Genomic DNA, 12,287 nt, shown 5'->3' with positions numbered 1-12,287 from the left:
TTTTATCCTTATTATAGGCCTCTTCTGCCACAGTGGGTCTCTGGGAAAAATCAATCTTATTCCTTTTCTTTCTAAGTTCTCTTAGTTGGTCATGACAGACCAAGCTGACGTGTGCAAGATGGCTTCTGCGAAAGGCATTGCTGGCAATTAGCATTGTGTACCTGAACATTTCTCTCCAGGAGAGGCCCTAGATTGGGCATGGAGGCAAACATCTCTCAGCCCTCCTTGCCACAGCCCTCTCGGGTTTCTGCCCATTTAAGTTCATTCTGGGGGTGGTAATTCACAACTTGTAAAGCGTGGCCTAATGTTTCTTGCTGAGCACTGATTGATTGAAGTAGCAGTTTTGTGATGCTGTAGCTCAGAAACTGCTGGGAAAAGAATTTGAGTGGCAAATCTTCTTGTTGCAGAGTGAAAGAGCTCAGCCCTCATAACGGAGGTGGTGAAACACAGAACCAGATGGAGACTGAGAACGAGGAAATCGAGACCAGTGGAGAAGGCTCAGGTCTTCAACATGATGTATGTGTGTGCAGTGGGTTGAACAGATCTCAAAGCTGGGAACAACCTGCTGTTCTTACTTGGGCTGTTTCTTGCAGCTCTCCAAGGATGAGGAGGAAGATATCTCTCCCCACATGTTCAACTTCCGTGAGGCTATGATTCAAATTAGTGAACGGGAGGAGAAGGTTGTAGAACAGCTTAGAGAACTGAGACAGGTATGTGGAAGAGGCCAGCCCAGCCCAAGCTGCGTTCCACATGTTGATAGCAGCTTGCCTTGTTTGAGCCAGGTGCTGCTGGGGAGGCTGTGAGCTGTAATGCAAGATGTTGTACAGTGGGGTTACTTTTTCCTCAATGCCAACTTTTTTTTCTTGTGTTTTCCTGCCCAGCTGGTTAAACTGGGGTATTTCAGTGTTTGTGGCCAGCCAGTCCCCCTTCCCCTCCAACTAGCAACTTCTACTCACTGCTAATGAGCTCTGGCTGGTGCTGGTCTGTAGAAGCTCAGCTCTGTTGATTGGTCTACCAGATTTGAAGAAACCAATTGAATTTCCAGAAAGTCAATTTCTCATCACTGTTTATCCTTTGTCAATACAGAGAATGATGACTGAACTTGACTACCTTTTGGGAATCACAGAGCAACCAGACTATGATCTCGAGACCTTTGTGAGCAGAGCTAAGTACTTTGTAGAGGACAGCTCAAGAACCTTCCTCAGTGTCAGAGGTACGTTAGTGTCTGACTATCACTGTAGCTAATCTTTTTTTCAAAGACCTGACAGTAACACCAGCATACCTGTGGGGGTTTGAGCACCCAGTCCTTCTGCATAGCTTACAGTTCGGATCACTCTCCTATGTGATTGTAGGGACAGATCTGAAATGTCCTATTGTCTGCACTTTCCAAAATGAAATTTTGGCTTGTAACTTCCACTTGCTTTGCACTGCCATGTAAAATTGCCTTCCCTCGTGCAGGCAAGCATCCACCAAGAGCAGATAAGCTGAAGTCTGTTTGGCTGGTTGGTTACATAGCTTACCTTTTGCCTTGGCCAAAAAACAAACTTTGAGAAATATGTCTCAGTGCTATGTTGTAAAGACTCACTGGCTCCACTCCTGTTTTCAGGGATATCAGGCCTTATTACCCATCCACTTGTAAGGAGCATCTGCCAGGCATATACTGAGATGCCATGTCTGCCAGCACCTGCATTTGGCATGCCTTTGCCTTAGTCCAGGGCATTAATTAATGTGCAACAAAACCCCTCCAACTGTTCGGTTCTCACCCAGTTTGGAGACTTCCCAGTGCTGTGCAGGAAGATGTCAGCTGCCTGTTCCCTGAGCATTGCTTGCCTTGTTTGGACCATGCTGGTTGAAAGGCAGCAAGGCAGACGTATGAGCTTGGCTGACACGCTGGGTGCCAGGTAACAGTGCCAGGTACAAAGACTGCCTGAGTAGGGCAGGGAAAGCTACCCTGGTAACTGCTACTTTTCTGCCACTGTTGCAATAACTTGGGCTTTGATGCCACTTGAGCCATTACAGCTGGCATAGTCTTTCCTGCAAAAATGGCTGTGAGTTTTTTATTTTCATGAGGCTGAAAATTGTGGCATCAAAGTGAACTGTTAAACTGAAGTAGTGGTGTTTTTTTCTTAAACAATGCAGCTTCCATCACCTCTGTCTTCCTTTACAGAAACGTTGGATGCCCTGGGGGCTGCCATGCAGCTGGAAGAGCAAGCCAGCAAGCAGATGCGCCGTCAGAGGCCTTAGTAAATACAGCAAAACCTGGTTCACAAGCAGTCTTCTGTACGTCTTACAAGTTTGTCAGTGGTTTGTGTAACTCCTGGTTTTAAACGTGGTAGAGTGCCTGTGGGTCATGTCTGCCTGAGGGCAATGAACATGGCAGTCTCTCTTCATGGCCTGGTATCAGAGTACTCTGTACAGAGTGCTAGACACCTGCTGCGAGGCTTGGGGAGGGGGGCCTGAGAGTCTGCTAGGTGTGTTTAGCATCTGGCCCTTTGCTGGTGACAATGGTGGTCTCTAATAGAACTAGATAAACATGTATAGTTTTCTAGTGTACATATAACTTTTCCAGATCTGCTTGAAACATTGCGAAACTGTTGCAAGTCTGGCTTTTCTAGAAAGAAAATGGACTATACGCAATTGTAAAAAATCAGTATTTTAAGAAGTTTGGTAAATAAATGTTCCTGTAATTAGTTATCTTTATTATAAAATATATTTCTTGCTGATTTTGGTCAAGTCTAATAGCCCCTTAACACTGGCTGGTGTTATAGATATAGGCTGATTTCTTTGATTAAGTTTCTTTTTAAAGTCTTTACACTTGTAATGTTTACATAAAAATGACTCAAAATAAATTTTGTCTCTTAATTTTGAGATCCTGCTGGGTAGAACTTGCCTAGCAAGGGAGAAGCTGGTTTAGAGAGGGTACCTATCCTGCACCTGAGCAAAGCTCAGCATGTAGTGAGGGGCTCAGCTCTTGCGATGTCAGGTAAGTAGGAAGGGCTCTGTGAGACTCTCTTGTACCACTGGAGTTTACTTATGCTTTGAAGATAGCCCTGGGATGTTACTTCACACTTTTTCATATGTATTTCCCATGGCTAACATGTGACATAAAATACACGTTCAGTAGCCCACCAAAATCTGTATTTGAGGGCAGAAGTACAAAGCTGGCCACTGGCTCAGGTGCAGCAATGTGCTACCATGGCTCTTGTGGGGCCACTGGGACCCAGGTTGCACACACAACCTGTCTTCTGGGAAGGAGCGGGCAGAGAGGCAGGGTGGGGGAGGACAGATAAGAGGCATGTGCTGCTGCCCTGTTTCCTATTTGTTCAGCTCACTCCAGGGTTTGTCTCTGAAAGGACAAAACAGCCCTGTGAGCTCTGGGTTTGGCAACATGGGATGCAGCTATAGAAACATCAGATTACAGAGGGACCCTTCTACCATTACTTTCTCTTTCCCTTGACTCCCACCCTGGTCTCCTGCTTCCTGAGCTGCCCTCTTCCCCTGAAAATAAAGGGCGTCATTTAAGTGACTGTGCTGCCAGCTCTGCACACACCTTCTGTGGACTGCATCCTTGCAATGTCTCTGGGGATGTCGGCTATATTTGAGGTCAGTTCTTCAGCCTGAACTGGATCCATTTTTGTGTACCAGGTCTCAGGACTGTCCTGGAAAAGGCAACACAAGAGTTAGTATCTTAATGGGACCTGGGCCAGCAGCAGTACAATCAGCTAGGGAAGGGATGCTTCAACTTGGACAGGATCCTTCCCCCCACTGCGGGGGCACTTTGTGATTGACAGTTTAGGTACTGGGGGCAGTGTGGGGCTGAGTGCTCCAAGGGCCTCTGAACTGTCAAAGCTGACCTGTACCTGGGCTCTACTTCCATCATGTTAAGATGGTACCTCCACAGTAAAAGGGCTGTTATCCTCTACTGAGTTTGGCCTAAAGCAAGGCAGTCCTGTTTCACTATGTGGCTGATTATCCAGCTGTGCCTGCTGGTGTCTTGGGGTGAGTAAGGATGGGCCTGGGTGCAAGGAACAAAATGTTACCCCTTCTTTGTTCCACCTTCCCTCCCTGCACTTAACATTGCTTCCTGCTCTGTACATCCTACCCCAGGAGCTCAAGTTGGGAAGCACTTCATTTGGAGGAGCTTGTGTCACCTGTTGCCTTATAGGTCCTTCAGTTCATACTTCTGTGACCAAGTTCCCACTGTCACAGAAGTAACAGGAGTGTGAGATCCCTCCTTGTTCTTTTTGGGGCTGAGTCAGAGCAATTATCTTCCTGATCACTGAGACTGAAGGTTAATACTTCTCCAAGGGTGGCTTGGTTTATTTCTGGGCTCTCATGCAAGACTGGATTTCTTGTGAAATTCCTTTCTTGTGAAAAGAAACACTCCCTGCAGAACAGATCAAGGTCCTAGGGCTGCTAATAAACCCTGTAAGAGAGGCATGTTTACCATAAAGTGCTGGAACAGTGTGTGTCCCAGTGTCTTCTTTACACACTCCTCCACGAAGCGAAATGTGTAGACAAAATACTGCAACAGAACAGAGAGTTGCTGAGTAGGAAGAAGGGATGTATGTGTATAGGGGGTAGACCTGCATGGATGTTGTGGCTCCAGATAACCTGTGTCACGTGCCAGTGTGTCCCTGACCTACCTCCTTTAGCACTGGTGCTACTGCTGGCATGTCATTAATACAGCAAGAGGAACTCATAGGTCCCTGCTCAAACCTTACCTTGTTCTCCAGTGCCAGTTCCCATCTTCATTGACAAGAGGAGGGAGAGTGTTTGAGTGAAATGATTGCAGTGCAGTAGTTGCTAGGAAGTTCATCCTGCTCTGCTGTTGGTGCCTGCTCAGAGGAAGGCTGTACTGATCCTCTGCATTACTAGGTGTATTTGTAAACCCTTTTTCCCCCTGAGCAGCCTGGTTCTTGGCCATTGCTCATTCAGCCCTTCCCATCTACTGACAGCATAGTCCTTCCTGGTGGCTGTTACACAGGCAGAGCTGTGCTGAGGTAGGCCAAAGCTCTTTACCCAGCACCAGCAGGAAAAAATAGCCTGCTTATAATTCTGTGCTAGTGTTCTGCTCCAGTAAAATTGTCTTGATTAGCCCCTTAGCTCTCTCTGTGCTTGCTACCCACAGCAAGCATGTGGGCAGAACAGATGTGAGGGCCAACATTGGTTTCCCAGTACCCTATTTGTGGTGGGTGGCAGGAAGGAGGCAGACAGGAGGGGAAATACAGCTCTTTCCTGAAGGAGGTGTCACTCCTGCCTTTGTGAATATGCCTGTGTCTGCTATACTTAGGGAAAAAAAAAACAACCCACAGTGCAGGGAGCCTTTCTGCTCAGGTGCTCTGGGAGGAGACCCCCTGCTATGATGTCTGCTGCCATGTACCAACATGCTCACCTCCAGGGAGATGCTGGCGTGTCTCTGGCTGGCCACATGAGCCAGATTCCCCACAGCAACCATCAGGCCATGTACCACTTTCAGCTGGATCAGCTCTTCAGCCACTTCTGCTGATTCCTTGGCTAACACACTGCAATGAGATAGACCATCATCCTCTACCCCATATGGGGGAAGAAGCGTGCAACAAATTGAGTCTGGAACTCTTACTTCAGACTTGGTGCAACCCCAATGGAAAACAATGTGTTCCTACCCTGCCCTAGCAGCACCAACAGACAAGAGTCTCAAAATAAAAGTGTTTGGCTGTGCATTGATTCGCAATTGTTTAACATGTGGGCTTACTGAGAACAAATTGGTTAATGATTGGCAGGAGCTTCTTGGGGTGTATTAAAGTCTAGCAAGTTTCTTGTGTGAACATGAAGAACCCAGAACTGAAACAGCACCACCATCACTTCTGTGAGCACGTCCAGTACGTCTCCCTACCCACCCAGGGCTTTGTGTCATCTGCTTTTGCACAAAAAGTGTTCTGACAGCACTATCTTGTGGACACTGCAGGAAATTCATACTGACTGAACAAATTTTAGCACAAATGGCTGAATTTACTTAAGGATTCTGCAGGCAGTCATAGGCATTAGACTCTTCCATTGGGTGGCTGATGTTAAACAAGGGTGTTTCACTGCTCGCTGTGGCTCCCAGCTATGTGGAGAACTCATTAGCCTCGAGCAATACAGGAGGACACACACGTTACTTCCAGGTCCAGCCATAACGGGGACACTATGACAGCACACAGGGCCAGAGTAGATGGGATTCCATGTCTCCCTATAAATAAAATCTGAAGCCAGCTCCAGTGTCAGTAGCAGGGAGGGTCTGAGTACTGCTACCTGCAGGCAGCAGCTCTGCCCCATTCCTGAGACTTAACAGAGCTGGAGTACTCTGGCTCAGAGAGCAGTGCCAGAGGTGAATGGTCCCTGGGAAGAACATGTCCCAGCCCTTTCCTACCCAAAGGAAGCCACTGCTCTCTAAGGTCTCTTTTATGCTCCTGTGGATTTTGCTCCAGTTTCTTACCCAATGGCTTTTGCGGCAGCTGCCTGCTGAATATACAGTACCATGGGCTCCCTCAGGCAAAGTGCAGTTGGGTCTGCATGAGGAAAATTAGGAAGGTGAGAATGACGCTTTGAAACGCTTCAACGTTCTAACGAACGGAGGGGAGGTAGAGCTACACTGTTAGCATGAAAGGGGAATGTCATTTTTCAGGAAACATGCCTTAGGGAAGCCCTGTGGCTACGTATCATATGTAGTACCATGCAAGGATCTGTGCACATGATGCCCACGGCAGCACAACCACAGCTCACAGAGCTTGGGCCACTGTGGCCCGCTTTGCTGAGCCAGGGGAGGGAAAACTTGGGGCTGGAACTGTTCACCATCCTTGCCCAGCAGACAGCAGATCTCAGTGGGTCTCTGGAGGCAAGCGTGCCAGCATTAGTGCTGCAGGCAAACACTGCCTCGACCCGGGCAGCCCCCCGCACCTCCTCCTGTGCAATTCATGGTGATTGATGGCAGAGCCCTGCAGAAGGAGGTGAGGGAGCTTCGGAGAAACACCCTCCTGGTTGCCCTGGCAGGCCACAGCCTGCTGTGTACTCGGAGACCAGTCAGCTCTTTTACCTTTGATGGTCTCATCGCAGCAGGTCAATGCTTTCTTCCTGGGTGGTGTCAGTAATGCAACCAGGCCCTTCAGCAAGGCTGGACGGACCTCGTGGGCTATGAGGGCCTTCAGCAGCTGGATGGCTGGAAGAGAGTGGAGCCACTATCAGCACCGGGGCTCACATTTTGGACGTGCTTGTGGAGAAAAGCAAGAACTCGAGCACGCTTGTACGTTTTGCAGGCACGAGGTGGCAGAACCCACCCTAACTCCCACGAGTAACAATTACTACGCGCATACGCTGCCACGCAATCGACTCTATTTTTGACCACAAAAGAGACAGCTCCACCGAAATGGAGCCTCAAAAAATTCCTCAACACTCGTGCCTGTTCCTCTCCACGGAAATCTTTAGTAAAAGGCGAAAGATTTATACGATCTGAAGAGAAACCAGAGTATACCAATCGTTCCCCCCCAGGCTCACCGCCCGCCTGCCCCACGCCCCGCAGGTCACGGCGATGGCCGCCCGCCCGCCCCGCTCCCGGCACCGCGGCCCCCGGCCCAGCCCCGCCGCGGGTGTACAAGCCGTGCAGACCCGAACAGCTCGGACCGGCGGCAGCGGCGGGCGGCTGTGGAGATCGGCGGGGCCGGTGCAGCGTGGCGCTGCCGCGCTGCACCGTGGGTATGCAAATCAGCCGAATGGTAATGAGACACATGCTAATGAGGCGGTGGCACGGACGGGGGCCGGCCTCGCTACAGGTCTTGTCTCCCGCCAGCCCGAACCGGGACGAATTGCGATTTCACTGCACACGCTACAAATCCACATCGCGTACAACTGCTCCTACTAAAACCAATCACTCTCATCACTTTTTGTTCTATTTTTAACCATAGTAGGGATAGCTCCACCGAAATGGAGCCTCAAAAAATTTCTCGACACTCGTGCCTGTTCCTCTCCACGGAAATCTTTAGTAAAAGGCGAAAGATTTATACGATCTGAAGAGAAACCAGAGTATAAACAGAATAGTCCCCGCACAAGTACCCACCCTCGGCTGCTGCCCCATAGGACACGGCGACCTCACTCTGCCCGCCACTCGCCCCCTCCTGCCGCCCATCCCGGACTGACTCCAGACCGCCGCGGCCACGACAGCCCCGGTTCGGCCGGAGGCCACCAGCCGCCGGCGCAGCTGTGCTGGGGCCGGCGGGGCCGGCACGGCGCTGCCCCGCACTGCACCCTGGGAATGCCAATCGCAGCCATGCTGATGAGCGACATGCTAATGAGGGGCCCGCCCCGCCCGCGACCAAACGGGAGGCAGCGGTTGGCCAAGGCGGCGCGGTGCCCGGTCGGGAGCCGGATGGCTGGGCCGGCGGAGCGGGATAGCCGGGGACAGAGCGCAGGAGCGGGCAGGGACGGAGCAGCGCCTGGCTCGGGTTGGGTCACATCTCCCCGGGCAGCGCCGCGCAGAGGCTCCGGCAGAGGCTGCCGTACGCCACCACGGCCCGTTCCGCCGCCACGGGCCGGAGCGAGGCGGCCGGGCACTGCGCCGAGCCCCGGCCATTAACGACTGGGCCCGGCCACAAGTCCCGCGGGGCAAACAGCGCCAGAGCGGCGGCCCGGGCGGGACTGGGGCGCCCGGGACAGCGCTGCAGTGCCGGGCCCACGGCGCCCGGGACAGGTCCCCAGCTAACCGCTTCTCCCGAATCCCGAACCACCGGCAGGCAGCAGCCCCGCTCCATCGCCTGGGCCGGGAGAAGGAGTCGCCCGAGCCCCCGCGCGACCGCTCGCTCGTCTGTTGAGCAGGCGAGGGTAATGAGGCGGCTGCCCTCGGAGGGGGTGCGAAAGCGAGGGCCGCGCAACGGGATCCATCCAGCTTCACCGTGCGCGCCGGAATCAGAAGCGGACCCCCAGCACAGGAAGGTTTCAATCCTGTTTTCCCTTACCTTCAGCGCAGTGCTTCCAGTCGGAAACAACTCAGCCTTTCCTAATCCATTTTTAATTATTCTGCTTTTGACCATAATAGGGATAGCTCCACCGAAATGGAGCCTCAAAAAATTTCTCGACACTCGTGCTTGTTCCTCTCCACGGAAATCTTTAGTAAAAGGCGAAAGATTTATACGATCTGAAGAGAAACCAGAGTATGCGCCATAACCTCGCCGCACCCATACACACCCGCGGCTGTCGCTCTGCAGCACACGGAGACCGCCGGTGCGCCCGCCCCGGTCGCCACCGCCCCGGCCCGGCCTCCCGGCGACGCACACGGGCACAGTCCCGCGCTCGGACCCGAGCGGCCCCGCGGGAGCGGCGACGGCGGACAGCGCTACCGGGACCGCGCCGCCGCTCCGCGGTGCACCCTGGGTATGCAAATAAGCGGAATGCTAATGAGCCTCATGCTAATGAGGCGCCCACGGCCGAGCACAGCAACAGCGCGGCGGGAGCGCGGCGTACGCGGGGGCTGCTGCGCCCGTCCGGCTCCGCCGCGGGTCCGAGAGCGCCCGAGACGCCCGGGCCGAGGCTTCCCGCCCTCCGCCCCCACTGCCTTTGCGCACACCCCTGCCACGTTCGCCCAGGTCTAGAGACCACCACTCCTGCCCCCAGCCACAGCCTCCCCTAGACCCCATCAGTCACTGTGCAGGATTGCAAGACGGTTCCTACCTTCCTCCTGGACCTGCGGGTGCACTGAGGACAGCACGCTCAGCACGGGCTCCACGAGAAAGGAGGGGGCCTTTCCCACCACGTCCTGGGGGAAGAAGGGCAGAGTGACAGGGACAGTCTTCGGACAGTACTCCAGGCCATCCTCCAAGCACCATCCCCCGAACACCACGGGGACTGGCCCAGCTCCTGCCAGGGCAGGAAGGACAGACACAGAAGTTAATGCTGCCCTTCTCCCCAAGCGAGGCCTACTACCCACCTGCATGACCCTGAGCGTGTGCAGAGCCAGCTGCTGTGCTCGGGGAGAGGCGCATGGCAGCACAGCAACCAGGCCTTTGTAGACTTGGTTCTGGTACTTGGGATTGTCACGGCCCAAAGAGTCCAGCAGAACCTGCGCGTCTTCTTGAGCCTCTGCTGAGTTGGAAGTGGCCAAGAACTCGGCAAGAGATTGCACCCCTGTGCAGAGAAAGAGACACCAAGTTGTGTGCCTGGGTGAGTCTAGGTCACCCATCTCAGCTGCTTCATTGTCACCCCGAGAGAACCTAGTACCACATCCCACTCGCAGTGTGGCTCAAAGAATGGAAGCCAGGAAAGAAGTTCTTTCTCCTTGTCAAGATCCACACCACCAACTGGAAAAACAGTTGGCAAAATTCTCAGCTGGAGTAGGTGGCCAAGGCCCTTCTGCAGGCCTTTACACAAGCAGAGAGTCTGGCACTGGGATGCCAACAGTGCTGCTAAGGATCCCGCTGCTGATCCTTCTGCTTCATCTCTCTTGGAGGAAGCTGTGGCAGCAGGTATCACCCCACAGCCTCTGACAAGGTAATCTGAACTACAGAACAATTAATGAGGGTTGGCTTCCACTGCCCAGGAGGAAAAAACAGGAGAAAAAACGTTGTAATGCTCTTTCAAAAGATACAAGCCACAAAACCCTCCCACCCGCAGAGGAGAAGTCTGGGAAAGTTTGCAGTAGGTGAACGCTGCAGGCAAGAATGGAAGTTGTTCTGTGGTTTTAACTGGAGGAGTTGCAACCAGCAGGACAGCAATATCACATCAAATGACTGTAAAGAAAGCGAGCTCATTAAAAACTGAGAGGGGATAAAATGCAACCACTCAACAATAGCTGAGGCTCTGAACTCCTTCCAGCCAGAGGAACGCTGCAGCAACCTGCCATCCAGCAGGTGGAGGGAAGGGAGTGGCTCAGCGCGGCAAGCAGCCCCGGGGGCCAGAGGTCAGCGAGAACATCCTCACCTGAATTAGTAAAAAGCACGGATGGACACGCCGCCTACCGTAGCTTTCACAAATGAGCTCCTTATACTTCCTGCCAGCGTCCGCGACGAGCTGCAGCAGCTTTACAGACTCCCTTTTGTCCTCTTCTTTCAGGTGGTTCAGCCCTAGTATTTCCAGCAGAATCATGACCCCTCCGATCTCCAGAAATTCAATAAGGTATCTGTGTCTGCAAGGACCGGGGGAACAAAGCCAAAAGCGTCACCTACCTTGGAGCCCATCTTTCTCTGTCAGCATGCCATGCTCCTGGGAACCATCACCTCCTGCCTTGCTGCAGCAGGTGGCCAGTGCCCGGGCAGTGAACACGAGGAGTCTGAGCTAGGAGCGCGGAGGCAGATGCCCGCCAGCTGCGTGCTTTGCCGCCAGCAGGTCACCTGTGCTCATTTCGGATATTGAACCACAGGCACAGAAAGCCTGTCTCCACACTCATACTCTCACCACACTCCTTCCACATCGTATCAGTGACCTGGTGGCTCTGCAGACATGCACAAGGAGTGGATTTGGTTTTGAGAGCATTTGAAATAACTACCACAAGCCTCACTGGGGCCTGCCTTGCCTGAAGTGTTTACACAGCCCTCCCAAAAGACTGCCACGGAATTATTTTCTTTCTCTACTTACCCCCTCACCCTTGTGTGCCCTCCCCGTGGCACCTCACACAGTGACATTCTATACTCACCCATTTGCAGCAGATAAGAAGATGCCAATGGACTTGAGCAGCTTGTTGAGGCACATGCTGTACGTGCAGCTGTTCGACAAGGTTAAGGAGAGATGTACAGAACATCGTGGTGTCCCCCAGACAGCCTTTGGCAATATGGAGGTCTGAACTGGGTACTCTGTCTGCGAGAGAGCATGGACCTTCCTCTCACAGGTGGGCAGAGGCAGCACGCCCATCCCAGTAAGACAAAAACCACTAATTCTGGGTCCCTGAGAGACAGGTTACATGACTTTCCCTCCAGTTCCATCTTTAGATAGCCAGGGTTTTTTTAACCCTGCAGAACATGGCTGGACATGGACGTGTCCATATAGAAGCTTATTCTTTGAACAAGTTTTTAATAGAGGACTTTCCCTTCCTCTCCATCCCACTACCACACACCACTTCCAGCTGTCCAAGGAAAGGGATACGTCATCCTGAGCCATGCTGTTAGGCGAGCCAGAAACAAGCTGGCTCCCTGGGAAAACTCCAGCTCCAGCTCTGGTTGTGTCTTGCCATCACAGCTTTTAATGAAGTTGTCCAGAATGCAGCTTCGAGCAACTTTGCGGGCATTATCCCATTCCTGCAAGAAAACCATGAGCTTTCCGATGTCTTCCTGCTCTTTGACAGAAATCAT

At 52.5% G+C, this 12,287-nt stretch overlaps 2 protein-coding genes and 3 non-coding genes across 7 annotated transcripts in view; 1 reads left to right on the top strand and 4 right to left on the bottom strand.

Moving 5' to 3' along the window:
* The window catches only part of KIF2C (kinesin family member 2C), an 18,175-nt gene extending 15,931 nt beyond the window's left edge, over positions 1-2,244 (top strand). For all 3 annotated transcript variants that reach the window (XM_086617918.1, XM_086617917.1, XM_086617916.1), the window contains 4 exons: positions 408-516; positions 594-710; positions 1,087-1,213; positions 2,168-2,244. In XM_086617918.1, coding sequence (XP_086474044.1) covers positions 408-516; positions 594-710; positions 1,087-1,213; positions 2,168-2,244 — 430 coding nt within the window. The remainder of the gene's footprint in view (positions 1-407; positions 517-593; positions 711-1,086; positions 1,214-2,167) is intronic.
* Positions 1-12,287, bottom strand: part of ARMH1 (armadillo like helical domain containing 1) — a 12,665-nt gene extending 378 nt beyond the window's left edge. The window contains exons 1-10 of the mRNA XM_086617919.1: positions 12,082-12,287; positions 11,636-11,704; positions 10,962-11,128; positions 9,935-10,131; positions 9,679-9,763; positions 7,055-7,177; positions 6,458-6,530; positions 5,396-5,525; positions 4,448-4,525; positions 3,551-3,659 (exon numbers count right to left, since the gene is read on the bottom strand). Coding sequence (XP_086474045.1) covers positions 3,551-3,659; positions 4,448-4,525; positions 5,396-5,525; positions 6,458-6,530; positions 7,055-7,177; positions 9,679-9,763; positions 9,935-10,131; positions 10,962-11,128; positions 11,636-11,704; positions 12,082-12,287 — 1,237 coding nt within the window. The remainder of the gene's footprint in view (positions 1-3,550; positions 3,660-4,447; positions 4,526-5,395; positions 5,526-6,457; positions 6,531-7,054; positions 7,178-9,678; positions 9,764-9,934; positions 10,132-10,961; positions 11,129-11,635; positions 11,705-12,081) is intronic.
* On the bottom strand, positions 7,373-7,487 carry LOC147528182 (U5 spliceosomal RNA). Its single transcript, XR_015222374.1, has one exon. It is a non-coding gene; the product is annotated as a U5 spliceosomal RNA (small nuclear RNA).
* LOC147528181 (U5 spliceosomal RNA) lies at positions 7,927-8,041 on the bottom strand. Its single transcript, XR_015222375.1, has one exon. It is a non-coding gene; the product is annotated as a U5 spliceosomal RNA (small nuclear RNA).
* On the bottom strand, positions 9,051-9,165 carry LOC147528180 (U5 spliceosomal RNA). Its single transcript, XR_015222393.1, has one exon. It is a non-coding gene; the product is annotated as a U5 spliceosomal RNA (small nuclear RNA).

Source organism: Tauraco erythrolophus, chromosome 10 (genome assembly GCF_009769465.1).
Source record: "Tauraco erythrolophus isolate bTauEry1 chromosome 10, bTauEry1.pri, whole genome shotgun sequence".
NCBI classification, from domain to species: domain Eukaryota; kingdom Metazoa; phylum Chordata; class Aves; order Musophagiformes; family Musophagidae; genus Tauraco; species Tauraco erythrolophus.
The sequence above is the reverse complement of the archived record's forward strand: the minus strand, read 5'-3'. Positions and strand labels throughout refer to the sequence as shown.